Source organism: Nerophis ophidion, linkage group LG17 (assembly GCF_033978795.1).
Source record: "Nerophis ophidion isolate RoL-2023_Sa linkage group LG17, RoL_Noph_v1.0, whole genome shotgun sequence".
In the NCBI taxonomy this organism is placed as follows: Eukaryota; Metazoa; Chordata; class Actinopteri; order Syngnathiformes; family Syngnathidae; genus Nerophis; species Nerophis ophidion.
In genome coordinates, this window is record NC_084627.1 from 25831690 (window position 1) to 25849925 (window position 18236).

At 38.0% G+C, this 18236-nt stretch overlaps 1 protein-coding gene across 1 annotated transcript in view; it reads right to left on the minus strand.

Moving 5' to 3' along the window:
* si:dkey-112m2.1 (transmembrane protein 132C) overlaps positions 1 to 17993 on the minus strand; it is a 591189-nt gene extending 573196 nt beyond the window's left edge. Inside the window, exons 1-2 of the mRNA XM_061876686.1 lie at positions 17706 to 17993; positions 17359 to 17584 (exon numbers count right to left, since the gene is read on the minus strand). Of these exons, the coding sequence (XP_061732670.1) occupies positions 17359 to 17404 (46 nt within the window). The 5' untranslated portion in view covers positions 17405 to 17584; positions 17706 to 17993. The remainder of the gene's footprint in view (positions 1 to 17358; positions 17585 to 17705) is intronic.
* Between the last annotated feature and the right edge of the window lie 243 nt (positions 17994 to 18236).

Genomic DNA, 18236 nt, shown 5'->3' on the forward strand with positions numbered 1-18236 from the left:
GTTGGTGTGCCCATACTTGCCAATCCTCCCGGATTTTCTGGGAGACTCCCGAAATTCAGCAGCTCTCCCGAAAACCTCCCGGGACAAATTTTCTCCTGAAAATCTCCCGAAATTCAGGCTGAGCTGGAGGCCACGCCCCCTCAGCTCCAGACCTGACTCAATGTTGTGACCCTCTTAAACAGGACAATACTGTCATCTCCTGTACATAGAATAGAATGTAAATATATTCCACATTTAAGTGCAGTCAAGGAACAAGCATTAGGGCAGCGTTTCTCAAAGTGTGGGACGGGCCCCACCTGTGGGGAATAGAGACATGACAGGTGGGGCGCGAGGAACGGGAGGGAATTTCACTTAAAAAAAAATTTTTATTATTGTATTCTTGCGACGGCAATGTCCAAGAAGAACGCGGAGTTGGAATATAATTACAACACTTTATGTACATATTTATATACATATTTATATCGTATTTGTATAATATGTAACTACAAGCTCCATTCACAGACAGAGTCCCACTGCTTTTATGAGCGGTCAAGCGAGTCAAAAGCCGAAATTTTTTTTTTTTTTAATTTGTGGCGGCCGTAATTCTTTCGTGGCCAGCCGCCACAAATAAATGAATGTGTGGGAAACCCTGACTTGAATGTTACTTGATGTTCAATAAATTTGAAAATGTTAAGCTTGGCATTAGCGTTCTGTTGTGGCGATGGGTGCAGGTGGGGCTTGAAAACTCCCCCTTGTCCAAAGTGGGGGATGACAAAAAAAGTTTGAGAACCACTGCATTAGAGCGTGTGCATGGACACTAAGACTTCACACGTAGGAAGCTGTGAAAATACAAAAAATTTAATATTTGAGAAATGAGACTAATTTAGAGCATGGAAATGTACTGAGCATCTATGCGAGGAAATGGGGTCCAATTTTGTAGAGTCTGGCGATGGGAAGGGGTTCTTCCAAGTATAACTGCACTACTGAAATCATCTACGGATTAATCAAATTTGAAATATTGTTATGGGGAATGACTGCCAGATTTATTTTCAGGAGTTTTTGTACTTGCAAAAAAATATTACAGGAATGGAATTTAATCATCTAAGTCTCCCCTTCAACTTGATATCACCATCATCCATGGTAACTTTATTTAATGCGGATGTAACAGTGTTACCCAGGTCAAACAACAAATGTATGTATTGACTAAAACATTAGAATCTATAGGAAAAATATCCTGAATTGTAACACTGGCATTGGTGAGAAAACCAAGAGGGACTCCATTAAGGATGCTGGTTCTTTATGCTAATGAACATTTCAGCTCATCACTATGCCCTTTGAACATAAGCGACAAGGAAATATATATTTTTTTATTTTGCAAGAACATTTTACAAAATCAGCTGATTCTGCAGGCAAATAGAATTGCAATGGCTGGCAAGTAGCCAATCCCCTTCTTCCTTTCAAAGGCGAGGGGACGTTAAAGTAATATCCCTCAAGACTTTTCTCTCCAGAGTTTACATTTCACAGCTGTAATGTTGGCATAAGATCATCGGTTTTAAATCTCGAGCTTTCCTCCTCTTTCGTCAGTCTCCCACTGTGCTAACTGAGATAAAGCAGCCCGGAATAAGCGTAATCCACAAAATCCTCCCCAGCCTTTCTAAAAAAAAAAAAAAAGGTGAAAGCTATTTTTTTTTTTTTTGCGGTTATGACTGCAACTGCGAATGTTCATTGAATAATAACAAATATTCAAAAAGACTGCAAAGCAAAGAAGCACAGGCGATGAACCGAGAGTGTGAAGCCAAGCAAAGCACATTAGCCAGACACAAAAGCTGAACAGACAAAATAGCTAATGTAAGAAAGCACAGTGAGGCTTACTAAGCTTCATTATAACAAGGTTGATTAGACGGCGAGCTCATTGGAAACGTGTTAATTGGGGCTCATTAAAGCCTTTTAATTCAAGAACTACCCATCAAACATAAATGGCCGCCTGTTATTGTACAAGACAACTGTTCAAGGTGTTGTATGGAGACCCTCTGTGGTCTTCAAAGTCCTCTTTGGTCTCTCTTGTCGACCAAATTAGACATTTTGTTGTCACGCAAATATTCATCTCCAATGGAAGAGGCAGTGTCTCGGTTTAGTCACGTTGAATGCAAGTTTTTTTTCAGGCACCAAGACATTTAAGGTTTGATAGAAGAGACTTCAGGACATGGGAAATGGGGATTTAAAATAAAACGGTATTATGATGAAATCTAGTTAAAATTTTTATTTTGCTGGACGATATATTGTCCCACAAATTATTGCTGATTAATAATATTATAGTCAGCGTTATATCAAGACCAAATAAAGCACTATTGTAATCATATTATATAATTACGCAAGTATTCTTTTTAAAAGCAATACACTTTAACGGTTTGTAATTAACCTGTGATGAGGTGGCGACTTGTCCAGGGTGTACACCGCCTTCCGCCCGATTGTAGCTGAGATAAGTACCAGCAACCCCAAAGGGAAAAAGCGGTAGGAAATGGATGGACGGATGTTTGTAATTATCCTAAATATGTAAACAACAACAAAATAAAATGTAACACTTTGGGGAACACATTTACCATTAATTAGTTGCTTATTAACATGCAAATTAGTAACATATTGGCTCATAATTAGTTATTATTAAGTACTTATTAATGCCTTATTCTGCATGGCCTTATTATACAAGCAGTAAGCCATTAACTAAGAGTTTTCCCTCAATAACCTCAGAATTATTGCTTACTAGTAACCCTAACCCTTATATGTTCCCCTAGTGTACAAATAACTCAAAATTAAGTCTTTGTTACTTTTATTAGCAATTAATTAATAGTGAATATGTTCCCCATCCTAAACTGTTACCAAACAAAATAGACTTGCAATTTCTCTTGGCAAAAATTGCACTTCAATAAATATTGAACATATTGAAATAAAATAGGTCAACATATTTCTATTTTTTTGTTGCTATCACTTTCCAATAAAGGCTCATTTGTCCGTGTTGATGGGCTCATCTTGCTCATTCGTTTGAAGCCGAAATATTCAAACACCTTTGTTTTCCCTCCTGATTTTTTTGTTACCCCGCGGTGCTTCTTTTTTTTTCAAATATATTTTATTAGATTTTACAGTTAAAATGCGGTGCTTCTCAGTAACAAATATGTTACGAGCCTCTACTTCTATGTATGTGTATGCCAGGTCCCCACCTCCACCCACAGAGACAAAGACAATGGAGGACTGACAAGAGGCTTCACTCTGCTTATGTCATCCGCTATAAAGAGCTCAAAAGTTATGGCCATATTTTGATTCAACTATGTGGAAATGTCAGAAATGGTATTAGGTGCAACAAATTGTATTAGGTACAGGTGATAAGTCTTTGGGAATAATCAGGATCAGCATCTGGATTTCGGACTTATTTTAGGGCCTGGTGGAGGCCTACCCCTTTTGGGTTTTTCTCTTGTTAGTAACATAATAATAATGTACAGGATTCACTTTGCAAAGCAGACTTCTACGGTATCGTCCCTGTCAAACATACCAGCAGCATCTTATCGATATTCTCATGGATAAATGTCCACCTAAAGTTGTTGGCTGCTGTTATAACTCCTACTGCTTAAATGTGGAGCAGATTGTAAAAGTGCTATACTCGCACATCTTTGCCAAGTTGGCTAAACACACACCTCGGTCATGTTTTTCATGATTTCTGTGTTTAATTCAATGAATATCAAACTGGAAAAACAGCACTAACTGCTGTGTCTGTTGGGTACTACCTTTCTGCTTTTAATGCCGAGTCACCATTAAGCAGTCACCTTCTTAATGCAATATGCAGATAGTGGATTAGAGATTTGCAGATTTGAACGTACTGTATCAGCATTCTTTTTGAGCTTTATCGATCCTTTACACAACACCAACCGACCCGCCTTTAAATCACAGGCCCAGTTACTGCCACTCTTGTCTGGAGCAATGCCCTTTTAATCAATGCATTTAAGGATTAATGACAACGATGCTGCATTCGGCGAGGAAGAAAAAACATTTGTAAGAAGTTATTAATAACGACCACAGTAAGTTACTATGAGCAATTGATGTTTTCTGTTGAAATGATTTTGTCTGGAATACAGGGATTAGTATTTAGGTGAATGAGCATTCAGCAGAAGCACTGTTGCTTTAGTCAAAACAAATCTAAGGAAGATTAACATAAAGTCAGCTGTAGGTAGTTGAGCAACTGGTGCATTACTGGATACGGAAAAAGGGAACATTGAGTTTTTGCATTTTCCATCGCATATATACATTTTTATGTTTTTCCCATTGGCAATTAGGTCTGGGCGATATGGCCTTTTTTTTATATCTCGATATTTTTAGGCCATATTGCGACATATGATATATATCTCCATATTTTGCCTTAGTCTTGAATTAACACTTGATGCATATAATCACAGCAGTATGATGATTCTATGTGTCTACATTAAAACATTCTTCTTCATACTGCATTAATATATTCTACTTTTAAACTTTCATGCAGAGAAGGAAATCACAACTAAGTCAAATGACCAAAACTGTCTTTATTAAACAGTTATTAGCATGTGACTTTTCAAATGATCCTACATATTAGCAGTAATGCTATTTTTGGTAGCAACTTGACAAATTATGGTTGTCTGTTCGACATCTTCCGGCTTGAAGCCAAACCACCGCCAGACAATTGACCCCCTGCTGTTTTTCTTGGGAACTAATTCTTCCTTCATTTGTTACCAGATTCGCACCTTCTTTCTCTCGTATCACCACTCGCACGGCTTTGCTAGCATCACAGCTAACATTACCCATGCTGCTACCTCTCTGCTCCACGAGGGCGTATACGTATGCGACGTATGAGGTGACAGTATGTGACGTATGTAAGAAGATGCGCTTGCTGTCTGTAAGAAGGAAACACAGGAAAGAGTGGGAAGAGCCTGTAGTGTAATGCCCGCAGCGTGAGAACGTATACTCGAACATCACGATATTGTCATTTTTTATATCGCACAGAGACAGACCCGCGATATATCGTGTAGATCCATACATCGCCCAACCCTATAGGCCATGGGTGTCAAACTCTGGCCCGGTGTGTAATTTCACTTGGCCCTTGAGGCAGTATATAATTAACATTAGAGCTGGCCCGCTGCTATAACACCCCATTCACCGCTAATACTCTTACTTGCCAACCCTCCCAATTTTCCCAGGAGACTGCTGAAGTTCAGTGTCCCTCCTGAATTTCATCGCGGGCAACAATATTGGGGGTGGGCCTTAAAGGCACTGCCTTTGGCGTTCTCTACAACCTGTCGCCACGTCCGCTTTTCCTCCATATAAACAGCGTGCCAGCCCAGACACATAATATATGCGGCTCATACACACACACAAGTGAATGCAACGCATACTTGGTCAACAGCCATACAGGTCACACTGAAGGTGGCCGTATAAAAAACTTTAACACTGTTACAAATATGTGCCACACTGTGAACCCACACCAAACAAGAATTACACATTTTGGGAGAACACCCGCAGTGTAACACAACATAAACACAACAGAACAAATACCCACAACCCCTTGCAGTACTAACTCTTCCGGGACGCTACAATATACACCCCCCGCTACCACCAAACCCCGTCCACCTCAACCCCGCCGACGAAAAGAGGCATTCCATTTTTATTAAAATCTTATTTGATATGCCATTGATATTCTTTTAATTATTATTATTATTTAAATAAAATAAATAAATGGGTTGTACTTGTATAGCGCTTTTCTACCTTCAAGGTACTCAAAGCGCTTTGACATTAGTTCCACATTTACCCATTCACACACACATTCACACACTGACGGAGGGAGCTGCCATGCAAGGCGCCAACCAGCACCCATCAGGAGTAAGGGTGAAGTGTCTTGCTCAGGACACAACGGACGTGACGAGGTTGGTACTAGGTGGGATTTGAACCAGGGGACCCTCGGGTTGCGCACGGCCACTCTCCCACTGCGCCACGCCGTCCCATTTGAAACTCGATTTTGCATGTCACTATAAATGTATATACTGTAAGCCTTGCTTGTTCAAGATTCAATGCAAAACTTGTTTGGGTCCCAAATAAAAGGTTAATTTGTTCAACCTCGGGCCCGCTGCTTTGTTCGGTTTTAAATTTTGGCCCACTCTGTATTTGAGTTTGACACACCTGCTATAGGCAATCAAATACTTTTTAATCAAATATCCAACCAAAACAGAAATGTGTGACTGGGAAATCTGCAGCATGGGAAAACCTTCCTCTCATTAATAAAATATTCTTCAACTTTTGCTGGAAAAAAAATCATAACTTGGCACTCATCTCTTGTGAGACCTTTTCTATTGAACAAAGAGGTGACCAACCTGCCAAACTATCACATATTTGCCTTTATACTGTAGCAATCCGTATGGAACCATTCCTGATGCATTGACAGTCGGTGAGATAGCATGCTTGAAATCCTTACAACTATGTGCCTGTCAGTGTATACAGCCCATAGGGAAAAAAAAGCCACAATATGTCATTTGGTCGCAGAGTTAAGATGTGGCTGACTACTGGCTGGGTGTATTATTACCTGCTGATGCCCAAAGGAGTTTTGGATCAATATTGGGTTTACTACTATGTTTTAGTGGTCAGCTTCAATTAGCATTTATCATAGTTTTCGCCAACCAATGTCAACATTTATGACAAGCGGAGGACATTTGACTACTGTATTTTTCGGAGTGTAGGGCACACTTAAAATCCTTTCATTTTCTCAAAAACCGACAATGCGCCTTATAAATTGGTGTGCTTAATGTACGTATTAATTCTGGTTGTGCTTAATGACCTTGAAGCATTTTTATTTGGTACATGGTGTAACGATAAGGGTGACCGGTAAATGGCAGTCACACATAAGAGACACATTAGCTGCAAAGCTCCAACGTTTGATGGATTGTCGGCGCAATACAGTGTGTGTGTGTGTGTGTGTGTGTGTGTGTGTGTGTGTGTTCTGGTAATGCTTACTTAATGGGGACATCGCTCTGTTTACACAGTAACCTTTAGGGGACTTCTGACAGTAGGGGGACAAAACAACTGTTCCCCAAAATTAGTGGTCCCCAACCATTTTTCCGGTCAACGCTTGATAATTTGTCCCGCGGCACAGCAGGGTGTGGTGGGGGTGGTGGGGGGGTGGGGTTTCTTTGTCATGAAAAAGGGAGGTTTTTGGGTTGGTGCACTAATTGTAAATGTATCTTGTGTTTTTTATGTTGATTCGATGAAAAAAAAAAAAATTACAATTTGAAAAAAAAATAAAGTTGTGTATGAGCTAACTGGGCAGTGGCCAATTTACCTATTTTTTTATGCCCCACAACCTGTAGAAAGGGTGGTCCACACAAGTCATGATCAAAAACCTGGTCCCCATTCCAAACGATAACCAGTGTGTGTGTGTGTCTGTGTGTGTGTGTGTGCACTAATTGTAAGTGTATCTTGTGTTTTTTATGTTGATTTGATGAAAAAAAAATTAAAAAAAATTACAATTGAAAAAAAAATAAAGATGTGTATGAGCTAACTGGGCAGTGGCCAATTTACCTAATTTTTTTATGCCCCCACAACCTGTAGAAAGGGTGGTCCCCATTCCAAATGATAACCAGTGTGTGTGTGTGTGTGTGTGTGTGTATAAGGGCTAGGGCTGGGCGATATATGGATATACTCAATATATTGCGGGTTTGTCTCAGTGCAATATGTAAAATGACCATATGGTGATATTGGAGTATAAATTCTCACACCGTTGCTTTTAGCTGCGGGCATTACACTACAGGCTCTTCTCGCTCTTTCTTGTGTCTCCTTCTCACAGACAAGCAGTCGCACCTTCTTACATACGTCACATACTGTCACCTCATACGCAGTATGAAGAAGAATGTTTTAATGTAGACACATAGAATCATCATACTGCTGTGATTATATGTATCAAGTGTTCATTGAAGGCCAAGGCAAAATATCGAGATATATATCGTGTATCGAGACATGGCCTAAAAATATAGAGATATTAAGAAAAGACCATATCACCCAGCCCTAATAAGGATCCCAAAAAGGCACCTATTAAAGGCCTACTGAAACCCACTAATACCGACCACGCAGTCTGATAGTTTATGTATCAATGATGAAATATTAACATTGCAACACATGCCAATACGGCCTTTTTAGTTTACTAAATTACAATTTTAAATTTCCCGGGAGTTTACGTCTTGAAAACGTTGTGTAATGATGACGTGTACGCAAGGAATATGAGCGCTGCACTAGCAACACAATAGAAAGATAAGGGATTTCCCAGAATTATCCTAGTAAATGTGTCTAAAAACAGCTGAATCTGTCCCAATACAATCGCGTTTTTTTTTTTTAACTTGATTTTTATTTATTTATTTTTTTCTAGTCCGTCGCTATCAATATCCTCAAACACAAATCTTTCATCCTCGCTCAAATTAATGGGGAAATTGTCGTTTTCTCGGTCCGAATAGCACTTTTTGTTGGAGGCTCACATTAAAAATAATGTGAATATGTGAGGAGCCCGCACACTTATGACGTCATCGTCTGCGAGTTCCGGTAGAGGCAGGGCTTTCTCATAACACTGAAAGTTGCGAACTTTATCGTGGATGTTCTCTACTAAATCCTTTCAGCAAAAATATGGCAATATCGCGAAATTATCAAGTATGACACACATAATGGCCTGCTATCCCCGTTTAAATAAGAAAATCTCATTTCAATAGGCCTTTAAGAGACGTTGTTTCACAATATTATGCATTTTTTTTACCTATTGGTAATTGCTGACGTGTATTTGGGATCTGCATAAATCCCGAAAATTTGTACGCGTCTGCCATTGTAGTCCGCGCCGTAGTCAATAAACTCCTATTTCTCTATCCTGGTGGGCATTCATCCTTCACTGTTGCCATTTCCAATATAAAGTAAAGTACAGTTCGAAGATTTAGCTGTCAGTAGACTTGCTACGTATGTAAGCACTAAAACTAGCCAGTAATTTTACCTACATACATTATTTTTAGGTCCAGAACTATGAAATAAGTGCAAGAACTGTCAGTATTACAGGGGCCCTTTAAGTTTAGTTGTGTGAAAACCCCTTGTTGCTCGACAGTGTAATTCTGATTAGGTTTGGGCAAGATTTGATAGGGGTTATGAAAACATCACAACAGGGCTTTAAGGTGTGAAACTGAATGTCTCACTTGCTCTCTGCCACCCGGACAAGAAAGCAGAACTGTTGAAAAGGTCAATGTGCGCTATTTCATTTTCCAAGCACCTAAACTCGCTGTATATATTAGTGGGGTTGGTGTAATTTCAGTTTGAAGGCTAAAAAAAAACATCCTCACCATGTAAAAATAAAAAGAAAAGTGTACCACAGTATATGAAGATTCTGGCGACAAGTAATGCAAACCAACCATCAAAAAGCATGTCAAAATTCACTTATTGTTCCAAATGTAAGATATATTTTATTATATATTAAATATATCATCATAAAACACACCGTTAAAACTTCGTTTTTTGGACTTGCACCTCAGAAAGATAAACACTTAATGAATATCCGGCTGGTGGCTTGTAAAAAGACCATCACTAGGAAATTGATATCCCAGGAGAGCCCAACTTTGAAGTAATGCATGGAAACCAGAATGGACATATATCACATGGAGAAGATAAATGCCATTATTAATTATAAATTGGAGAAATTTACTTCATACTGGGAAATCTGGGCCAATTATATCACACCCCATAAGCCTGACTTTAATTTCTAGAATTAGTGCACTGCTTTCCAAAAACAAAAGGACTCCCTACATGTGTATATATATATATATATATATATATATATATATATATATATATATATATATATATATATATATATATGTGTGTGTATACATATATAAATATATATATATATATATATATGTGTGTATATATATATATATATGTGTGTGTGTGTGTATGTATATATATATATATGTGTGTGTGTGTATATATATATATATATATATATATATACATATATATATACATATATATATATATATATATATATATGTATATATATATATATATATATATATATATATATATATATATATATATATATATATATATATATATATATATGGGACGGCGTGGCGCAGTGGTAGAGTGGCCGTGCGCAACCCGAGGGTCCCTGGTTCAATCCCCACCTAGTACCAACCTCGTCACGTCCGTTGTGTCCTGAGCAAGACAATTCACCCTTGCTCCTGATGGGTGCTGGTTAGCGCCTTGCATGGCAGCTCCCTCCATCAGTGTGTGAATGTGTGTGTGAATGGGTAAATGTGGAAGTAGTGTCAAAGCGCTTTGAGTACCTTGAAAGTAGAAAAGTGCTATACAAGTACAACCCATTTATTTATCATTTATATATATATATATATATATATATATTATATATATATATATATATATGTGTGTGTGTGTGTGTGTGTATGTATGTGTGTATGTGTATACATGCATATATGTATTAGTTTATATTTATTGTATTTATGTTGTTATTATTATCAATGTATTATTTATTTTTTGTATATATATTTTTTTTTAAATTTGCTCTTATGTTTTTTTTTTTTGCTTTTTTAGGGGGAGGGGGTATGATGAGGATACAAACAAAAAATATTTTTGACATTTAGGGCAGACAACAGCTATATGATGTATGTGAATATGATGTAATGGATAGAAATGTCTGAGGCTGGATGTCAATAAAAAAAAACACAGTTAAAACAGCTTTAGATAACACTCGAAGTGTTAAAAAACAACAGGTTTAGAGATTCATAAATATACACCAGCAGGTGGCGCCACATTATTTTTCCCCAAGGGAATTAAGAGTTTTTCTTCCAGTCACTCACACGTTATCCTTGGATTATAATCCCCTCAGAAATCAAGGCAGAAAGGAAACAAAATACCAACACAACCGTGGAAAATTCTAAAGTCACAATAAACCCCTAACCTCTCAAAATGAATGTGCATCAATAAGGAATATGTAAGAAATGCTTAATGTGTGTAACAAAATAGTTCAAGGTGTGAAGATGTAAACATTGAGAAACCCGAGAACAGCATCTGTTTGCAGTTTTATTGCCAGGAAGTTACATGTGTGTAATGTTGTTTGCTATTCCCATTTAAGTATGGAAATCAATTTGTTATGCAGTAATTGTTATTTCAATACTATTGGACCAAATTTAGCTTACCAAACCATAAGTGCCTTTGTTCATGCAACCAATTATACTTCATTCGCCGACCAAAATATATATATATATATATATATATATATATATATATATATATATATATATATATCGAAAGTTTTATTGATGGCATTTATCAATATCGATTACATATTTATTGCGATAATGTTTTATCAGCAGTCCTACATTCTTCAATGTTATGTATTGTTAAAGTTGGTCAACAACAAAATTTGGTTCCAGTATTATGTCAGCTGAAATTAAACTGTTGAAACAGTAAATATACACCAATACAGGACATTCGATTCAGACAAGTGATATCGCCAACTACTGGCCTGGCATGCATAGAACACCGTTTTTGTAGTTAAATGTGAACAGGAATCTTTTTGCCAACATTGTTTTGTTCATGTGAAGCTTTTCAAAAATGGAATACATTCCAGATTTTACATTTTTACCCCCAAATGTAAGATGTATTTTCCCTAAAAAATATAACTGATCTAGCGATGCCAAATGCCTACGCCCCAAAGGAGTCAGAGCTTTTCTCCCAATCACTCACACGTTGTGTTTCTCCCCATTAGGTAACATAACTGATGACTTGACTTATATCAAGGATTCTCAAACTGTGGTAGTGGTACGCCAAATAATCAGTTAAAAAAATATTCAAAAACTGTGTCAGTGTTCAAACTGTGTATAACGCGACAGTAGCCAAAAGTATTAAAAACACTTAATAAAACATCTGACTTGTTTTTAATGAACATTTAGGCCTGCTATGTTATTGTATGCTAATGCTGGTCATTATGGTGGTACTTGGAAAGCGTAAGGTTTTTTCTGAGGTGGTATTTTGGAAAAAAAAAAATTAATAAAAGTTTAAGAACCATTGACTTATATGGTACACCAACAGAGGACATTTTCATCTGACAGGTGATATCGCCAACTGCTGGCCTGGCATGCACATAACATCCTTTTTGCAGATGAATGTGAGCATTTTTGTCAACATTCTTTTGTTTGAGTGAAGATTTTCAAAAATGAAAAACATTCCAGATTTGAACTCAAGTAGAATAATTGGGTCTTCTGATTTCAGTTTCTTTTATTCAGACCATTTTTGGGGGATCATATATGACATCTGCAGTCATCTTCTGATGACTAAACCATTGATTTTCGTACCCCATTTAGTGGTAAGCCAAATAATCACTTGATTAAAGTACAGCATTTTAATTTCCTATATTCAAACATAATGTTACTGTTCAAGCTGTCTAATGTTACAGTAGCCAAAAGTATTAAATACACTTGTCAAATAAACATCAAAGTTGTTTTTAATAAACATTTAGGCCTACCATGCTACTGTATTCCAATGTTGGTCATTATGGTGGTACCTGGAAAGCTTAAGGTTTTTTCTCAGGTGGTATTTGGAAAAAATATATATACAAGTTAAAGAAGCACTGCCTTATATGGTACACCAACAAAGGACATTTTCATCTGACAGGTGATATCGCCAACTACTGGCCTGGCATACACATAACATCCTTTTAGCATATCAATGTGAGCATTTTGTCAACATTCTTTTTGTTCGGGTGAAGATTTTCAAAAATTAAAAACTTTCCAGATTTGAACTCAAATAGAATAATTAAATTAATCAATCAAACTTTATTAATAAAGCACTTTTTATACATAAAAGAAATGCAAAGTGCTTTACAAAATTAAAAACAATACGCCAGTGATCCATATCCCCCATTGTCACATACGTACGCACGGATACAGATACGAAGAACAAACACACATTGACATATGCAACTATATGGACAAATGATTGCATAGCTGAGTACAGAGGAGACATGTAAGTAAACACTATCACAGGAGCCACCTGCACCAGGAGGTCATCAGACCATGGCCACCAGGACCCTGACACAAAAGCGCCCCCACAAGCACGGCCGATAACCCTGAGGTCATCAGGGATTCTGTTATATTTCTTCTGATTTCAGTTTCTGATATTCAGACAATTTTTAGGGTACTATAAAATACTTGTTTCATCTGCAGTCATCTTCTAATAACCAAACCAGTGATTTACGTACCCCATTTAGCGGTACAACAAATAATCACTTGATTAAAATACAGTGTTTTATTTTCTATATTCAAACAAAGTGTCGCTATTCAAACTGTGTAATGTTACAGTGGACAAAAACATTAAAGGCCTACTGAAATGAGATTTTCTTATTTAAACGGGGATAACAGGTCCATTCTATGTGTCATACTTGATCATTTCGCTATATTGCCATATTTTTGCTGAAAGGATTTAGTAGAGAACATCCACGATAAAGTCGCAACTTTCGGTCGCTAATAAAAAAGCACTGCCTCTACCGGAAGTTGCAGACGATGACGTCACATGTTTGATGGCTCCTCACATATTCACGTTGTTTTTAATGGGAGCCTCCAACAAAAAGTGCTATTCGGACTGAGAAAATGACAATTTCCCCATTATTTTGAGCGAGGATGAAAGATTTGTGTTTGAGGATATTGATAGCGACGGACTAGAAAAAAAACAAAAAACAAAAACGTTAAAAAAAACAAAACGTGATTGCATTGGGACGGATTCCGATGTTTTTACTAGGATAATTTTGAAAAATCCCCTATCTTTCTATTGTGTTGCTAGTGTTTCAGTGAGTTAAATAGTACCTGATAGTCGGAGGTGTACGTCCACGACCAGGTGTTGAAGCACAGTGTCTCGGGGAAGTCGACGGCAGCTTCATGGACGGCCCAAGCTCAAGCTGATCTCCGGTAAGAAGCGACATTTTAACCACAATTTTCTCACCGAAACCTGCTGGTTGACATTTGGTCTGGATTCATGTTCGCTTGACCACTCTGAACCATAGTAAATTTTCACCTCCGGGAATTTTAAACAAGGAATCACCGTGTGGTTGTGTGGCTAAAGGCTAAAGCTTCCCAACTCCATCTTTCTACTGTGACTCCTCCAATATTAATTGAACAAATTGCAAAAGATTCAGAAACACAGATGTCCTAAATACTGTGTAATTATGCGGTTAAAGCAGACGACTTTTAGCTGTGTGTGTGCGTAGCGCTCATACTTCCTAAAAACGCGTGACGTCTTGCGTACATGTCATCATTACACAACGTTTTCAAAACGAAACTCCCGGGAAATTTAAAATTGGTAATTTAGTAAACTAAACCGGCCGTATTGGCATGTGTTGCAATGTTAATATTTCATCATTGATATATAAATTATCAGACTGCGTGGTCGGTAGTAGTGGGTTTCAGTAGGCCTTTAAATATACATGTTTAATAAAACATCTGCCTTGTTTTTTATTGAATACTTAAGCTACTATGGTACTGTGTCTTGATGATGGTACTGGGAAAGCCAAGTGTTTTTTGAGGTGGTACTTGGTGACAAAAGGATGAGAACCACTGGACTAAATCAATCTACCAGTATCCAACAACAACTTGTTTTGTTGCAAAAAACTGAACCTAGACTCCAGATTTCACTGCTAAGTGACTCAAAATGTTACACCGACATCCCTCCAAATCACACTAGGGTTGTACGGTATACCGGTATTAGTATAGTACCTCGATACTAATGAATCATTTTCGGTACGATACCATCTCTGCAACATGCCGGTCCCACACTCCCCACCACCCAGCGGCCACGTCGAAGGCAAGTCGTGACATTGCTGGTTTTCCGAGCAGAGGAGCATGTTCAGCAGCGCACACACACACAGAGTACTTACAAGCAGACACAGTGTGTAGACAGAAAAGGGAGAATGGTTGCATTTTGGTGTAAAAAATAAAGATTAAGGTGAAGTTAAAATAATAAAAGGCGATCAGGAAGAGGTGCTTTAAGACTTGGCTAGCTAGCTAGCGGCTAACGTCCATCCGCTGCCGGCTATGTTTTAGCTACTTCTAAATCACTAATCCTGGTCTCCATGGCAACAAATAAAGTGAGTTTCTAACAAGTATCATCCCTGCAGGACGAGGAATAGCTAAAGATGCTTCACTACACATCGTAGCTCACTGAAATCAGAATGTAAAAAAATGCCATTGGTGGATCTACACCTAACATCCACTACAGGCAGGTATCTAGTGGATACTACTATGATTACGTCGATACTTTTGGCATCACAACATCATTTATTTTAAAAAAAAATTATATTATGTTTTCAAAGTCAGGAAATATGTCCCTGGACAAATGAGGACTTTGAATATGACCAATGTATGATCCTGTAACTACTTGGTATCGGATTGATACCCACATTTGTGGTATCATCCAAAACACTACTGTAAAGTATCAAACAAGTGATTATTACATTTTAACAGAAGTGCAAACACAACATGTTAAAAGAGAAAGTGAGCAGATATTAACAGTAAATTAACAAGTAGATTGATAATTAATTTTAATAATGTTGACAAAATAATAGGTAGATAAATGACACAACAATATGTTACTGCATATGTCAGCAGACTAATTATGAGTCATTGTTTGTTTACTTACTACTAAAAGACAAGTTGTTTTGTATGTTCACTATTTTATTTACGGACTTAAAGGCCTACTGAAACCCACTACTACCGACCACGCAGTCTGATAGTTTATATATCAATGATGAAATATTAACATTGCAACACATGCAAATATGGCCCTTTTTAGTTTACTAAATTGCAATTTGAAATTTCCCGCGAGTTTTTTGTTGGAAACGTCGAGAAATGATGACGCGTACACGTGACGTCACGGACTGTTAGGAAATATTAGCGCTGCACCAAACACGGCTAAAAGTCGTCTGCTTTAATCGCATAATTACACAGTATTTTGGACATCTGTGTTGCTGAATCTTTTGCAATTTGTTCATTTAATAATGGAGATTATAAAGAACAATGCTGTTGGTGGAAAGCGGTGGGTTGCAGCTGTCTTTAGCACCGAGACAGAGCTGGTGTTTCTTTGTTTGTTGTGAAGCGGAGCGGTCAAGCGAACATGTTTTCTCTACGTCAACCAGCATGTTTTTGGATGGGGAAATTGTGATATATATCTTACCGGATACATCATTGGATTATTCATCGTCCTGCAGCAGCTGTCATGTCAAAAAAGGCAGCTGTGAGCTTGGCTCTTCGGCTTCTCTCTGAGACTGCGTGTTCACCGCAGCCATCCGACCTCGAGGTATGTATTTAGAATCTTTAAAATCTCACTAAAACACTATTAAAACAATAAGCAGATAAGGGATCTTCTAGAATTATCCTAGTAAATGTGTCTAATTACATCTGAATCGATCACAATGTAATCGCCTTTTTTTTTTTACATTATTTATTTATTTATTTTTTCTAGTCCTTCGCTGTCAATATCCTCAGCCACAAATCTGTCATCCTCGCTCAAATTAATGGGGAACTTGTCGTTTTCTCAGTCCGAATAGCTCTTTTTGTTGGAGGCTCCCATTATAAACAATGTGAGGATGTGAGGAGCCATCATCGTCTGCGACTTCCGGTACAGGCAAGGCTTTTTTATTAGCGACCAAAAGTTGCGAACTTTATCGTAAATGTTCTCTACTAAATCCTTTCAGCAAAAATATGGCAATATCTCGAAATGATGAAGTATGACACATAGAATGGACCTGCTATCCCCGTTTAAATAAGAAAATCTAATTTCAGTAGGCCTTTAACTGCAAGAAGAAACTGCACCCTAAAATGTATTTGTTAAAATAAAGCCAATAATCCTATTTTTTATGGTCCCCTTTATTTAGAAATATACCAAAAAGTACCGAAATAATTTTAGTACTGGTACTGGTACCAAAATATCGGTACCCCCACACCACTAAATCACACACAAACTATTTAAACGTGTATATTTTTGTATCTTGTGTTGCAGACTGCGATGCACACACTCCAGGATGCTGTCACAATGCATCCATGTTAATATTACAAGTCATTTTGGATTCTGCCAAAACAGCTTACAGCTAATTGTGAGACTCATAAATTATATATATGTTTTCTCGGCTGAAAGGGGAGATCATTTGCATTTCATGATTGTTCCCCAACGAATATAAACGACTCCATAAAAGTTAATTCAAGGACTCCTCATAATGATCATGCACACACACCCATTACGCTTACGGAGCCAAAGTGATGCCCGCACAAAGTGTTTTCTTACCTGCGCACAAAAGTGCAGCGAGCCTCACGCACCGGAGCCGCTCCATGTCTTCCCCCGGGTGTTTGATCTTCTCGCCCCGGCAGAGCCGCAGGATCACTCCCCGAAAAAGCGCACTACTTGGCACGCAATCGATCCTCTGCTGGAGCTGCGGCGGCTCTCCGTTTGAAAGTGAGCGACTCTGCTCGGTGTGCCATGTTATTTACCAGAGGAAAAGAAAGTGCACCACCTAAAAAAAAAAAAATAAAAGAAAAAAAAAGAAAAATGGCACATAAGAAACATCATCGTGCATGTCGCAAAGTTAAGTCGCAAATGTCGGCTGCGCGTAAATACGCAGCGTGTTTTCTTACCTGTTTAGTTTGCGGCTTTGAGGGGGGGGGAAAAAAAGTATTGCATTTCACCAAAAATGTTCCATTCCTGCTCGTGCCGAGACACCTGTGAGGATAGTGGGCTGTCCCAACTTTCCACGCTGGGAACCAAACCGTGGATTGTGCCTGCGCGCACGCCGTGGCTTCGGACCGGGGAGTGAGGGGGTTGAACACTCTCCGGGCGGATAGGATTGGCAAATCCGAGTGTCACGTCATTAATCCCGGTTGATATGAATAAAACTTTCCCCCCCTTTTTTTGTGTTTTAATAACAATACATCAGGTATCTTTTATTATTCTAAAAATATAGTCATGCAAGTATCCTTCTATTTAATTCTAGCAATTTTTGGACATCAAAACAAAAAATGTTAACTATAATATTTGAAAAACACCTCACAATTATGCTATAACCAATGACCCCAAAAACAGACACACGTATTTAACACCTTCATAAAGGAATGTTTGGATACTGTAGCGTTGTATTATTTAGCTTCTGCAAAGTGCAACTTGTTGGG